The sequence below is a fragment of the Protopterus annectens genome, chromosome 2.part0 (genome assembly GCF_019279795.1).
Source record: "Protopterus annectens isolate FY-2018-M chromosome 2.part0, PAN1.0, whole genome shotgun sequence".
In the NCBI taxonomy this organism is placed as follows: Eukaryota; Metazoa; Chordata; order Ceratodontiformes; family Protopteridae; genus Protopterus; species Protopterus annectens.
The window spans coordinates 422830538-422843799 of NC_056728.1; the positions used below are offsets into that span (position 1 = coordinate 422830538).

Here is a 13262-nt window from a genome sequence, read left to right on the forward strand (position 1 = left end):
TGGTTAAATGATCACGGCACTTCTCAAAAGTCCAGATTTTTGTCTCTTGTTTTTGGTGTATAAGTTTCTAGCAAATCACTGAAAACTGAAATCAATAAATAATTGACATACAGTTGGGTTTCAAACTTCGTATCATTCAGAAAATGCACACTAAGACAAAAATTGTTATCCTGGTAACTTTCTAAGATTATACGACGAATATTAAAAATTCTCCCTATTTTTTGACCGTTTACCCTCCCCCGCCAACATCATAATATTTTAGGCTTTCTCTGGTCTTCCACCAAAAGGTCCAGAGATACACAGCAACAACCTTATCGTTAAATACGAAAAAAAAACGTCTAGCTCGTCTATAAAACGTGGTGACGTACTAGCTGTAGTCACTCGAAGTTTTTTTTTTTTTTTTGGAGAAATTCTATCCACAGCTTTCCAGAAGCGTACGAGTAGGCGGTTCCCTAGTGACGTCACATTGAGTCTGTTGGACGCCAAAGAAGTAGCGTGACAGGGGTAGATTCGGAAACAGTATGACAGTTGTACCGGCAATCCGCAAGGGCACAGCTAGTTAGGATTTTTTTTTAATTTGTACTGTTCTGTAGGGTACATCTTTCTAGTGTTTTGATGGTCTTATTTTAGAGAAGAAAAAGCAAAACCGGATAACTGCTAGTCAGACGTCCGTTCGCATTATTTGTTTATGTGAGAATTTGATCGAGAAAGACTTTGTTAAAACTTATTCTTGACGTGGGGGTATTGCTTCAGAACCGAGCTCGATCTGTCTACCATGAAAAGTTTGCCTTATTTCTGCAGAGGAGAAGTGGTAAAAGGATTTGGCCGGGGATCCAAGGAACTGGGAATCCGTACCGGTAAGAATTTATATATGTATGTACGTATAGTTGCCATGCCCGTCATCCTGTAGAGGCTAAAGTGGGATATAGGGAACTGGATGGGTGCATTGAGATGTTAGCCAAGGTAATTCTCTCCCCTGGTTGTGGTGTGTGTGTTTTTTCAGATGGTGGGGCTTGGGGAATGCGGGGCTTTTGTCTAGTAAAAAGGATGGAGCTTTTTGAACTTGGCTTGCAAGTTAACTAAACTGACCCACAAGAATGCCACACGTTATCAAACAAATGACCTGGTTAACATACCTCTCAAGTGTACCTCATTACGAGGAACGTACCTCATTTGGGGTCTAAGTTCATGTTCCTCAATGTTCCACATCTGTCACACATTCAGTGTTAGGAAGTTTTTAAGTGAAATCCATGGTAAATAGAAATGAATCATATTAGTTCAGTAAAAGATCTTCTTTATAAGTAAAACCAGAACATTTTAACCTTTCTATGGCCTTCCTAATTGAAATTGTTAGTAAGACATTAGTATGTGTTCCACATTTTGCCCATTTGTTCCACATTATGAGGGCAAGTGTTCCTCATTTTGGAGATGGAAGGTTGAGAGCTATGAATGACCAAGAGAAATGAAATACAAAACAGATGAGCATACTGTTTAGACAAAAAAGAACTGTATATTTATGACATTTTACAGTGATATTTTCAATAGTTATACTGTGGCTGAATTTCCTACATAATACAATGATTGTGAAATTACTCACTTTGGATCTGTTTAAATATGGTTTGCTGCTTTGCTAGTGCTCTGTTAGGAGTAAGCTTGACAGACAGAACCAAGAACTTAAAATGTTTTTGGGTCCAGTGGAATGATTTAATTTTAAGCAATCCTTGACTTTTTTTAAACTGACAGGATCAGACTGAATTATAAAATAGGCATGAGGTCATTGGAGCGGCCTTAGGTCAACTGGTGCACTAGGCAAAAGGGATCCACGGCGCCCCCCCCACCACACCACCTGGTGCCCCCATCCTAGTCTACCAACACCAAAGAAATACTGGAAAAGTGCCCCTACTACAGCGGCGCCCTAGGCGGCCGCCTAGTTGGCCTATGCCTAAGGCCGGCTACCGTAGTACTTGACTTTTGACCAAGTATATAACTATTGATACTATGGGACCCTTCCTCCTCCCTAAAGAAGTGAAACTTTTTCTGTAGTAGTATAGGGTCTGTATAAAATTGGTTTAGCTAGAACATTTTGCATCACAGTTTTAGGAAGTCCAAAGACATGCATAGTTGTCTTAGAAGCCTTGTCTCCTGAATAATTCTAAATGCACCAGTCATGTGCCTCCGAAGTATACATTACGATGAGGATTGTTCCTCCAAGTCTTAAAAAGTTAATATTTCTCCAAGTTCCACATTAAATCAAACTTCTTTTAGACACGTGTGCTCACCCCCCCCCCCCCCATTGGCTTCATATGCCATTACATCACTTCCAGTTTGAATGTAGACACCAGCAGCAAAGGCTGTTTCTTTTCACGGGAGGAGGGGGTTGTTTCTCATTTGTTTTATAGCTGTTGGAAAAGACATCACATGACATATAAAATTATGACATCCACAATGTAGATCATTGTGTAATGTTCGTATTGAGCCACTGTAGCTAGATGGCACGTGCATATAAGTACTGAGCATGTGCGAGAACAGTGCCGTTTTGTACAGTCAGAGTGAATGCAGTCATGAATCACATGCGAGTGTGTTTAAAATAATGTGTGAATCAGGTGAAATGTATGATCTGAAGTAGTTACTTCATTTGATCTGCAACCTGTGGGTAGTCGGATCCGACCTCGGATCCGAACCGGCAGCTTTCCAAGATCCGAGCTCCTAGCTCCTCCCCCTACCCATAATCCCTTACTACCAACCACATTACCTCAGATCGTTTTTTGCCGCGGCTAAAGACAGTTGCTTCATAGTGAAGAGCTCCTGGCCTGGTGAGATTATTCTATTTATAGACTTTTTTTTGTTGGTTAGACTTGTGTGTGTGTGTTTTAAAATCAAACCTTTTAAAACCCTTTAAAAAAAAAAAAACTAATCTTCCCTTAGTTTAACTTTATCTCCCCCCCCCTAGTGTTTGGTGTGTTTTAAAATCAAACCTTTTAAAACCCTTAAAAAAAAAAAAAAAAACTAATCTTCCCTTAGTTTAACTTTATCTCCCCCCCTAGTGTTTGGGTGTGTGTGTGTGTGAGAGAGCTTTATGGCTGAAAGTTCTAAGGCCATATTTTCAAAATGTACTGAGTGTGGCCACAAGCTTTCCCCAGCTGCGTTTTGTGCCTGGGGGAAGCCCATCTATTGGAGGCCTGCCAGATATGTGCGGCCTTCAACCCCCGGGCACTCAGGGACAGGAAGAACAAGCTGATCCTGGCGGGAAAACTTCCCCAGGAATCAGCTTCTTCTTCCTCTCCCAGCCGGGTTCAAGCTACTCCTGTAGCTTCGGCACCGGCTACTCCCTTAGCTGTACCCGGGACTCAACCTCCCTTATCAGGTACCAGCTCTGTGGAGTCTAGTGCTTCTTCCCACAGGGAGAAGAAGCATAAGGACAGAGAGGATCACAGATCAAAAAGGCGGGCCGAGTCTCATCCCTCGGCTCCGCCTGAGAAAATTCTGAAGTCCCCAGTGAGGGTCTCCGGATCCTCGTCCTCTAGGCTCCGTTCACCTTCTTTTTCTCCGGAGGAGGAGGATAGGTCTCCCTCGAGTCTTCGAGGCGGCCCTCCCGGCCCGACTCAACTGCCTCTTCGCGGTCTACACGGAGCATCTCCAAAGCAGACATGGATCGGATGATGTGAAGATTTCTGCAGACCCAGATGCAGATGGGGATGCTCTTGCCTCCCCCCCCCCCTTTGGGAGGGAGTGCAGGCCCCCATTTTTGCCCCGATCGCTCCTTCTCCGACCCGTTTTCGGTCTCGGAGTTGTCGGATCCAGGCCCTTTCGGACCCGGGGATACGTCGGCACCGATAGCGATTGTGTCTTCGACGCCGACTATACCGTTGAGCTTGTCGGATCCGAGCTGTCGGGGCCGAGGGTTGAGCATCGGATCCGAGGGGGTGGTTGTGTCTTCGGCGCTGATTGGGTCGGAGCACACCAATACCTCGGGTCCGGTTGCTTCGGCTCCGACCCCGATCCTATCCTTGGAGCCAGGGAGGTTACTTTCTCAGGCTGGGGACAGTGAATCTCCCTCGGCTTTTGAGGTAGTGGAGAGGGTACTGTCGAGGTCATCCAGGTCCCCGACCGGGCCTTCGGATCCACCCGTGCCCCCACTGTATCAGGGTCTGTCTTCGATCATCCGTTCGATCATCCGTCCATTTGGACAGCCTGCCCAAGCCCTCCATTTGGTTCCTATGGAGGAACACCACCCTGCGGACGAGCCCTCTTTGGACAGTCCCGCCGAAGAGGCGCCTCGGAAGCATCGGTGCAAAAGGAGGCAGCTGGACTCCCCCGAGTCCATTACCACGGATACGGATTTGGATGACACGGAGGGCTCCCCAAGGTCACCCCCTGAAAATGTCTCCTTCGGAGACATCATGGAAATCTTGCGTATAAGAGGGGGGTGGTCTGCCCAAAAGCCCTCCCTGGACGAGTCTGTATTTCTGGAGGCCTTTGAGGCAGGCCCATCTACCTCCTGGGTGTCCCCCCCAGCCGACCCTTGGTGGATCTAATTACCACCAGGGCTTGGAAAGAGCCCGACACCGTGGAGCCTATCCCTAGACGCCCAGACAAGGTCCTCAGCCCTCCCTCTGATAGACCTTCTTGGTCCAAAGGCGCGCCGGTTGATGCTATGTTGGTGGCGGCGGCCACTAGGAAAGAACTTGCCCAGGAAAGTTCTTCGGTCCATCCGCCGGACAAGGAGTCCCGGGCGTTTGACCGTATTGGGAAGCAGATGTTTGCTTCAGCGACCTTTGCCATAAGGTCGCTGAACTACATGGCACACACCATTAGGCTACAGCGTGACTTAATTAAAGAATACGCTGCAGCCCCTCCGGAGTCCATGTCGGTCCCAGACAAAAAGGTTTTTGAGACTCGAATGGCCACTCTAAAGTCCATATCAAACACATCTATGTGGCTTCTTTCCCATGCCACGGAAGGAGCCGCTAGAGCTAGCGGAGCTGGAGTGGTCTTGCGACGTCACTCCTGGCTCCGCCTTTGTGACTTCACGGAACCCTTTAAGGCGTCCTTCGCGAACGCCCCTTATGACAGTTTGGCCTTATTTGGCTCAACAGTTCGCGACACGCTGGTCCAAAGCGAAAAGGATGGGAAGACGCTGTCGGCCATCGGAGTCCACTTCTCTAGCCCCCAAAGATCCTTCCCCAGGAATCAGAGGGGGCAAAAGAAACTGTGGTTCCGTAAATCTCAGCAATCCCGTCCTGCTGAGGACAACTCGTCCTCTAGAGGCAGAGGAGGACAAGGTGGACGCCGGCCCAGAGACAGAGGGGGGCTGCGTAACTTCGGGTCTAGAGAACCTTTCTCGGACAGACCCGCGCAACAGCCCTGAGGGCTTGCCCGACTGTCCCTCTCTGGAGGCAGTCGGGGGGGCGATTATCGGAGTACCTGTCAAACTGGGAGTCCATTGCAAAGGATCAATTGGTGCTCCGGATTATATCCAGAGGTTACACTATACCGTTCACACCCCCCCCCAAACCCAAAGGTCTCCCCGATGTTCCACCCCATCAGAGGGAGTCCGCAGCTCTGGAAATTTCAGAGTTGCTAAGAAAAAGAGCCATCCAGCCCGTCCCCCCAGATCAGTCTGGGTTGGGTTATTACTCCAGGTTCTTCTTGGTGCCAAAGAAAACGGGGGACCTCAGACCCATCCTAGACCTCTCGTCCCTGAACCTGTTCATACCCAAGGAAAAGTTCTGGATGGTCACCCTCCAATCTATTCTCCCCCTTCTGCGGGAGAACGATTGGATGTGCTCGTTAGACCTCAAAGATGCGTACTACCATATACTAATGGACAGATGATCCAGGAGGTTCCTCCGCTTCCGGCTAGGAGCCAGTCATTATCAGTTCAGGGTTCTTCCATTTGGCCTAATCTCAGCCCCCAGAGTGTTTACCAAAGTCATGGAAGTGGTTGCAGCCCACCTGAGACTCCAGGGCATTCAGGTGTTCCCTTACCTAGACGAATGGCTCCTCACTGCCCCTAACAGCCATCTACTGGTTGTGGCGAGAGATTACGCTCTCTCTGGCCCGTCGTTTGGGCATTTCAGTGAATCTAAAGAAATCCTGCCTGTGCCCCACTCAAGCCCTAGAATTCGTAGGGGCCAGGTTGGATACTCGGATCTCCAAAGTGGTTCTTACATCGGTCAGGCTGAACAGTTTATCTCTCCAAGTCTTAGACATTCTTCGGAGCTCCGCTCCTCCAGCAGAATTAATCCTGAGGGCGCTAGGATCTATGTCAGCAGCGATCGGCCTTTCTCTTCATGCCCGTCTGCGAATGCGAGTGTTACAGTGGACTCTCCAGGTCCAATGGTCGCTATCGGTCCATCCCTTAGACATGCCGATTCCCCTGAGCAGGGCATGCAGGGACTCCCTTCTTTGGTGGTTACAGGCTCAGGAAGTCAAAGAAGGGAGACCCTTTGTGATTCCCCCAGTCAAAGCCAAGTTGACCACGGACGCTTCTTGCCTCGTGTGGGGCGGGCATTACACGGGCAAGTCCATCCAAGGCACGTGGACTCCTCTAGAGACTGCATTGCATATCAACGTCCTAGAGATGAGGGCAGTGCTTTTGGCGTTGCAAGCTCTTCATCACCTTCTTCCTCTAGGGACTATTGCAATCCAGACGGACAACATGTCCGTTGTCTGGTATATAAGCAAACAGGGAGGGACCGGATCTTACCCCCTGTGTCGAGAAGCCATGAGAGTGTGGGAATGGGCGATTTCCACCAACCGCTTTCTGGTAGCAACGCACATTCCGGGACGGTCCAACATATTAGCGGACAAGTTAAGTCAGGTATTCCTCAGCCCTTACGAGTGGTCTCTGAATCCATCTGTCGCGAAGCAAATATTCCTCAAGTGGGGTCAACCTCGGTGCGACCTTTTCGCTTCTCCCCTAAACATAAAATGCAGCGATTACTTTGCGATAGTTCCCCCCAGAGGGGAATCCCCCAGGGACGCTCTGGTTCATGCTTGGCCGCCCGGTCTCCTTTATGCGTATCCTCCTCTTCCTCTGATGATGAAATTCATCCAGAAAGCCTGTCAGTTGGGGAGCAGAGTGATTCTCATAGCCCCATTCTGGCCTCGACAAATCTGGTTCCCCTTTCTGCAGTCTCACAGTGTGGCTCCCCCGTGGATTCTGGACCCCAGACCAGACCTAATCTCGCATCCGACGAGATGCCACACTCCGAACCTGGTCAACCTCAGGCTCACGGCTTGGTTGATCCAGTTCCGTTAATGGCTAGGACTCCTGGTATCTCGTCCCCCGTTAAGGCCATTCTGGTGGCAGCTCATAAGCCATCCACCAGAAAGCTCTACAACAGTAAATGGAAACGCTTTTCCATCTGGGCAAAGAATAAGGAATTGGATCCCTTTACGGTTCCTATTCCCACTATCCTGGACTTCCTGTCCCTTCTTTTTAGACAAGGAGCTAGTGCGTCCACGGTTAAGGTCCAGCTAGCAGCCATCTCTCATTATCACGTAGGGGATGGCGTAGATTCTTTGGTGTCAGCAAAAATATGCAAGACCTTCTTAAAAGGCGTGTTTCTCTTAAAGCCCCCTGTTAAGCCGGCAGTTCCTCCATGGGATCTTACCTTGGTCTTACAAGCATTAACAAGACCACCTTTCGAGCCGGCGGCCTCAGTGCCATTAAAATTCTTATCTTGGAAAACGGCCTTTTTGGTCGCTATTACTTCAGCCAAACGAGTCTCAGAATTGCAAGCTCTGTGTATTAAGCATCCATACCTTATTTTTCACAAAGATAGAGTGGCCCTCAGGACTAATCCTTCCTTTCTGCCTAAGGTAGCCACAGAGGCTAACATTAATCAGTCAATTAACCTTCCTGTTTTCTTCCCGAATTTCCAAAACAAGGGTGAACACACATTGCACAAATTGGATGTACACAGACAACTACGTTTTTACTTGCATAGGACTAAAGATTTTCGCAAGTCAGACCAGTTGTTTGTTTCTTATGCTAAGTCAGCCATGGGCAAACCAATTTCTAAGGTGACAGTGGCAAATTGGAACTCTCAGTGTATTAGACAGGGATACACTTCATCTGGGAAGCCAGCTCCGGTTGGCGTGCGTGCGCATTCTACTAGATCTGTGGCTACCTCGACGGCTTTTTGGTCTAGAGTTCCGGTAGACGATATTTGTTCAGTGGCTACCTGGTCCTCTTCCCATACGTTCATTTCTCATTACAAGCTCCAGAAGTAGGGCTTCCTTTGGCTCCGCGGTGCTTCGGAATATCCTTCCGTAGGGACCACCCAGGGTCTTTAGGTAAGCTGGGGACTCTGTCCCACAGGTTGCAGATCAAATGAAGTAACTACTTCAGATAAAGAAGTTATGTACTCACCATAACGTTCCATCTGAGTAGATACTTCATTTGTCTGCAACCAACCCCCCCTGCCATCCCCCGAACCTCGGTAAGGTATTGTTCCTTTGGAGATTTTTCTCCGTCTTTAGCCTATAGGGCAAAATAACCGATCTGAGGTAATGTGGTTGGTAGTAAGGGATTATGGGTAGGGGGGAGGAGCTAGGAGCTCGGATCTTGGAGCTTGGAAAGCTGCCGGTTCGGATCTGAGGTCGGATCCGATTACCCACAGGTGGCAGACAAATGAAGTATCTACTCAGATGGAACGTTATGGTGAGTACATAACTTTTTCCAGTTACAGTTCCTGACAATGTTTATGTACATTTTACTGTGATAACCTGTTTATGCATACTGTTAACACTTCATATTTGCTCATGTATCCTTATACTTTATTGTATTAATTTTTTTTTTTTTGTCCTAACTTGGAGCTTAACTCCTCGGGCCTCTACTGAAAATGGACATGTATCTAGTTAGACTAGCCCGGTTAACAAATGTAAAATAAATAAAAATAAACAATAGATATCTTGAACCCATACAGTGCTTTATCATCTCTTTTGAATGTATGAGGCAAGTGACATGGTGTCAGAAGGGGTATTTCTAAAATAACCTGAAGCCAGAAAGGAATTTGAAGTTAAAGCAGCACACAAGCCATGAGGCACACGGTTAGAAGTGGAGAAATATGCTGGAGTAAACTCGCAAACAGGGCAGCGGTTATTCACAGGTACGTAATTCGTTTAATGATTTTTTCATTCGCCTCTTATTAGGCAGAGCATTCAGAAACATTTGAAATAATCACCGAGGTAAACAGTGTCAGAAATTGTGACATACTGATAGAAGTATTCGAAGTACATACAAAAGTGTTTGAAATAAATTTGAAATAACTTCCGAAATGTGTAAGATGTAAGAAAGGGCTAAAACAACCACAGTTTTTTTTTCACATTAACTAAAGCTGTTTGAAGTGTCTGAAGTTTCTGGAATGTTCGCAGTTTTTGCAGTGTCACAGTGAAGCCTTTTCAAAGAGATGTAGTGCATTTCTGCATAATTACAAATATGTGGTCTATGCTTATGTTTAAACATATTTTGTTGATATTGCAGAGAGATTTCACGGACCTGAGCCACTGGTGTTTGATAATAGTGTTGCTGAGAATTGGCGAGTGTTTGAACAAGAATATGATGTTTTCATACAAGCTGCTTTTTCTGACAAAGACACACGTACAAAGGCATTCATACTTCTTACTTTAGCTAGCTCAGAAGCCATTGAGAGGAAGCGCTCATTTGTGTATGCACCTGCCTTGTATGTAGGGGAGGTGGAGAACCGCGATATTGTGATCAAGGCTGAAAAGCGGGAAGACTCTGAGTGCTTAAAATGTAAATTTAGAGAAATGTGTCGCCCTCAAACGAATATTACAATGGAAAGGCAGATGTTAAGTTGTTTCTCTCTCCTTCATTCTTGCTGGTTGGGTTCGGAGCCGATCTTCAGCTCTGATTCAGTCATTTTCTAAAGCTCAAGAGCTATTTACTGGCTCGAGGCCTCCCTATATCCCACAATGCCTGGCGCTAGATCCCCAGATCTCGTTTGCCGTTTCAGCTACGAGGTTGCACTTTACTGGCTCAGGTCGTATTCATCTTTTTGTCATAATTAGTTGTTACATTTTAGTATATTTTTCAAGCTTTTTTGTTCTTAGTAGTGTAGTACTGTTAGATTAGTTGTAGTACCTGTGTTTTTTTACCTTTTAGAAACTCATTTTTAATTAGAGAGTCCCCCCCCCCCCATCTCCCTACTGTAGGCAGTTTACCGTAGAGGCTATCCCCTTCCCTATTATAAACCTTTTTCCAGTAGGAAGTAGTATTTAGCCTTTGTAGTTTAAGATCATTTTTTTTTTTTTTGCTAGTATTGTTACTCTCTTTCATTTTCTGTGTGAAGATGTGGGATGTGTGTGTGTGTGTGTGTGTGTGTGTGTGTGTGTGTGTGTGTGTTTATTTACACTAGTCTAATATTCTTCAGTTGGTATCCCCTTTTCTTTAGCATGTCAAAGGATACCAAGGTATCGGGGTTCAAGAAGTGTGACTCGTGCTGTCAGAAAATGTCTCTGACAGACGGTCACACTTCTTGTGTTTGTTGTTTGGGCACCCTACACCTGCAGGACTCTTGTTCGGTATGTCATGCCTTTAGTCCGAGAGTCCTGCAGGAGCAAGTTGATTCTTAGGGGGTTACTTAAACCAGAGGGTTCTCCGGCGAAGTCTCAGCCAGCGAAAACCCCTAAGCCCACCAAGCCGTCGGCTCCCAGTACGGAGCCGTCGCCAGGTGGAGCGTCTGCTTCTATTTCGGTTCCGGTCGGAACCGAAGTATCTAAATCTCAGTCAGCTCTGACCTTGGTGTCGGAACCGTCAGGGAGCCGTAAGCGATCTAGGTCGCCATCCCTAGAGTCGATTCACTTGGCTCCGGGGTCGCCCTTACTACAATCTGAACGGAGCCATCAGTCCCACTCTTCTCGGTCCTCGAGGCTATCCGATCATGACTTGGAGAGAGTAGTTAGTAGACTCCTCAAATCGCAGGTCCTGGCTAAAATGTTAACTAGCCCTCCTCATCAGTCTGTGGCTGCTCCTGTTTTTGTAGTAGTTCCTCCTCCTACTCCTCCTGCCAGTTCGGAGCCGGAGTTTGTTGGGGCTCGGATCTTGGAAACGTTGGCGCCGATGCTTCCCCTTTCGGCTCCATCGTCTGCTCCGATTTCTTCAATGGTTCCATCCTTGGAGGGATCTGAGCGCCGAGACTCCCTCGTCGGCTCCGAGGGAGTGAGTGGCATCGGACCCTTGTCCGACCCCGTTCTCCCTCTCGGAGCCTCGGCGCAGGTAAGCTCGGCTCCTACATCGGCCTCGGAGCTGTCCCTTTTTGGTGCTGGGGAGGATTCCTGTCTCTTTGGAGCGGGGCCCCTCTTCTCTGCTGGACAGGGGTGCCTTCAAGGTCATGAGGAGCATGCTGACTTCTGAGTCTGCACCTCGATCAGCCCCTTCAGCTCCTCCCCCCAGGGTGCCTGCTTCGGTCTCTGCCCCTCCTCCATACCCTAAGCGAGGGGATGAAAAGCTCCGGGTCACCCCACTGGGTGTATCTTCCTCTTCCGAGGCCTCCCCTGGGATTTCAGAGGAGCCCCCTCGTAAGAGGAAACATGTTGGCTCCCCCGAGTCTGTCTCGTCAGATACCGACTTGGAGGATTCGGAAGGGTCCCCAAGATCCCCCCCCCCCCCCGAAGATGTCTCATTCTCAGACATCCTTGAGATCCTTAGGCAGAGGGGGAACTGGACTGCCCTTAACCCTTCTGTGGACGAGTTGGTATTTCTGGACGCGTTTGGTTCTCGCCCCTCCACCTCCTGGGTGTCTCCGCCTTTCGATCCATTGATGGAAGTAGTGGTTCAAAAGGCGTGGTCAGCCCCGGACACACTGGAACCAACCCCCCGAAGGCCCACTAAGTTTATTACGGCCCCACGAGATAAACAGTTTTTGACTAAGGGTGTCCCCGTTGATGCCATGGTGGTAGCAGCAGCCACGAAAAAGGAGTTGGCTGACACTTCTGTACCTGTTCATCCCCCTAATAAAGAGTCTAGGACAATGGACAGATACGGGAAGCGGATGTTTTCTTCAGCGACCTTCAACATGCGGTCGCTGAATTACTTGTGCCACTTCACCCACCTCCAGAGGGATCTCCTCAAGGAGCTAAGTGATGCTCTTCAAGATCCATCAGCTGCGGGGGCTCAAGACAAGATTAACTCCCAGCTGGCGACTCTTAATTCTATCGTCAACTCCTCCATGTGGCTCATTTCGTATGCGGCGAGTAGGGCCGCAGGCACAGGCGTGGCTTTGAGAAGACATGCCTGGATGTGGTTATGTAACTTTGCTGGTCCCTTCAAGGCATCTTTCACCAATACCCCTTTTGATGGTTCGGCTCTGTTTGGACTTCAAGTGAAAGATACCCTTACCAGGTGTGAGCAGGAAGGCAAGACTCTCTCTGCCGTGGGAGTCTGTTTTTCCACTCCCTCTAGACCATACCTCTAAAGGTCAGAAGAGTGGAAAGATGTGGTTCCGGAAACCCCAGGGAGCTGTGCCTGACAGACGTGGTGAGTTTCCCAACAGAGGCAGAGGAGGGAACAACAATAGACGACGCCCTCGGGGCAGAGGGGGTCCGCAGAATCAGGGCAGCAGAGAATCTTTCTCTGACGAGCCATTATAGCACCCTGCCTGGTTGTCCACCTTCGGAGGCAGTCGGGGGAAGGTTGTCATTGTACCCAGAAGCCTGGTGTCTCATCACACAAGACAGATGGGTACGGTCTATCTTATCCGGAGATTACAAAAATCCCTTTTGTCCACACCCCCTTAAAATCAACAATCCCATCCCAGATGTTCCACACTGTCTAAGGGAACAGGCAGTACAAGAAATATCAAAACTGCTAAAAAAACAGGCCATACAACAAGTCCCAGCAGACCAGCAAGGATCCGGAATTTACTCAAAGTTCTTTTTGGTACCAAAAAAGACAGGAGACTGGAGACCCATTTTGGATCTCAGCAGGCTAAACAAGTCTATTCAAAGAACGAAGTTACGGATGGTCACGCTTCAGTCCATTCTACCCTTTTTGGGTCAGGACAATTGGATGTGCTCCATAGATCTTTAGGATGCGTACTACCATATCAAAATGGACAGGCATTCCAGAAGGTTTCTCCACTTCCGGCTGGGAGCCAGTCATTACCAGTTCAGATCCCTGTCCTTTGGTCTCACCACAGCCCCCAGAGTGTTCACCAAATGCATGGCAGTGGTTACCGCTCACATGAGACGGCAAGGATTCCAGGTCTTTCCATATCTAGACGACTGGCTCC

The 13262-nt window shown here is 48.1% G+C and overlaps 1 protein-coding gene across 1 annotated transcript in view; it reads left to right on the forward strand.

Annotated features, from left to right (window-relative positions):
- The first annotated feature begins 456 nt into the window (after positions 1–456).
- The window catches only part of RFK (riboflavin kinase), a 176167-nt gene continuing 163361 nt past the window's right edge, over positions 457–13262 (forward strand). The window contains exon 1 of the mRNA XM_044060854.1: positions 457–857. Within this exon, the coding sequence (XP_043916789.1) occupies positions 776–857 (82 nt within the window). The 5' untranslated portion in view covers positions 457–775. The remainder of the gene's footprint in view (positions 858–13262) is intronic.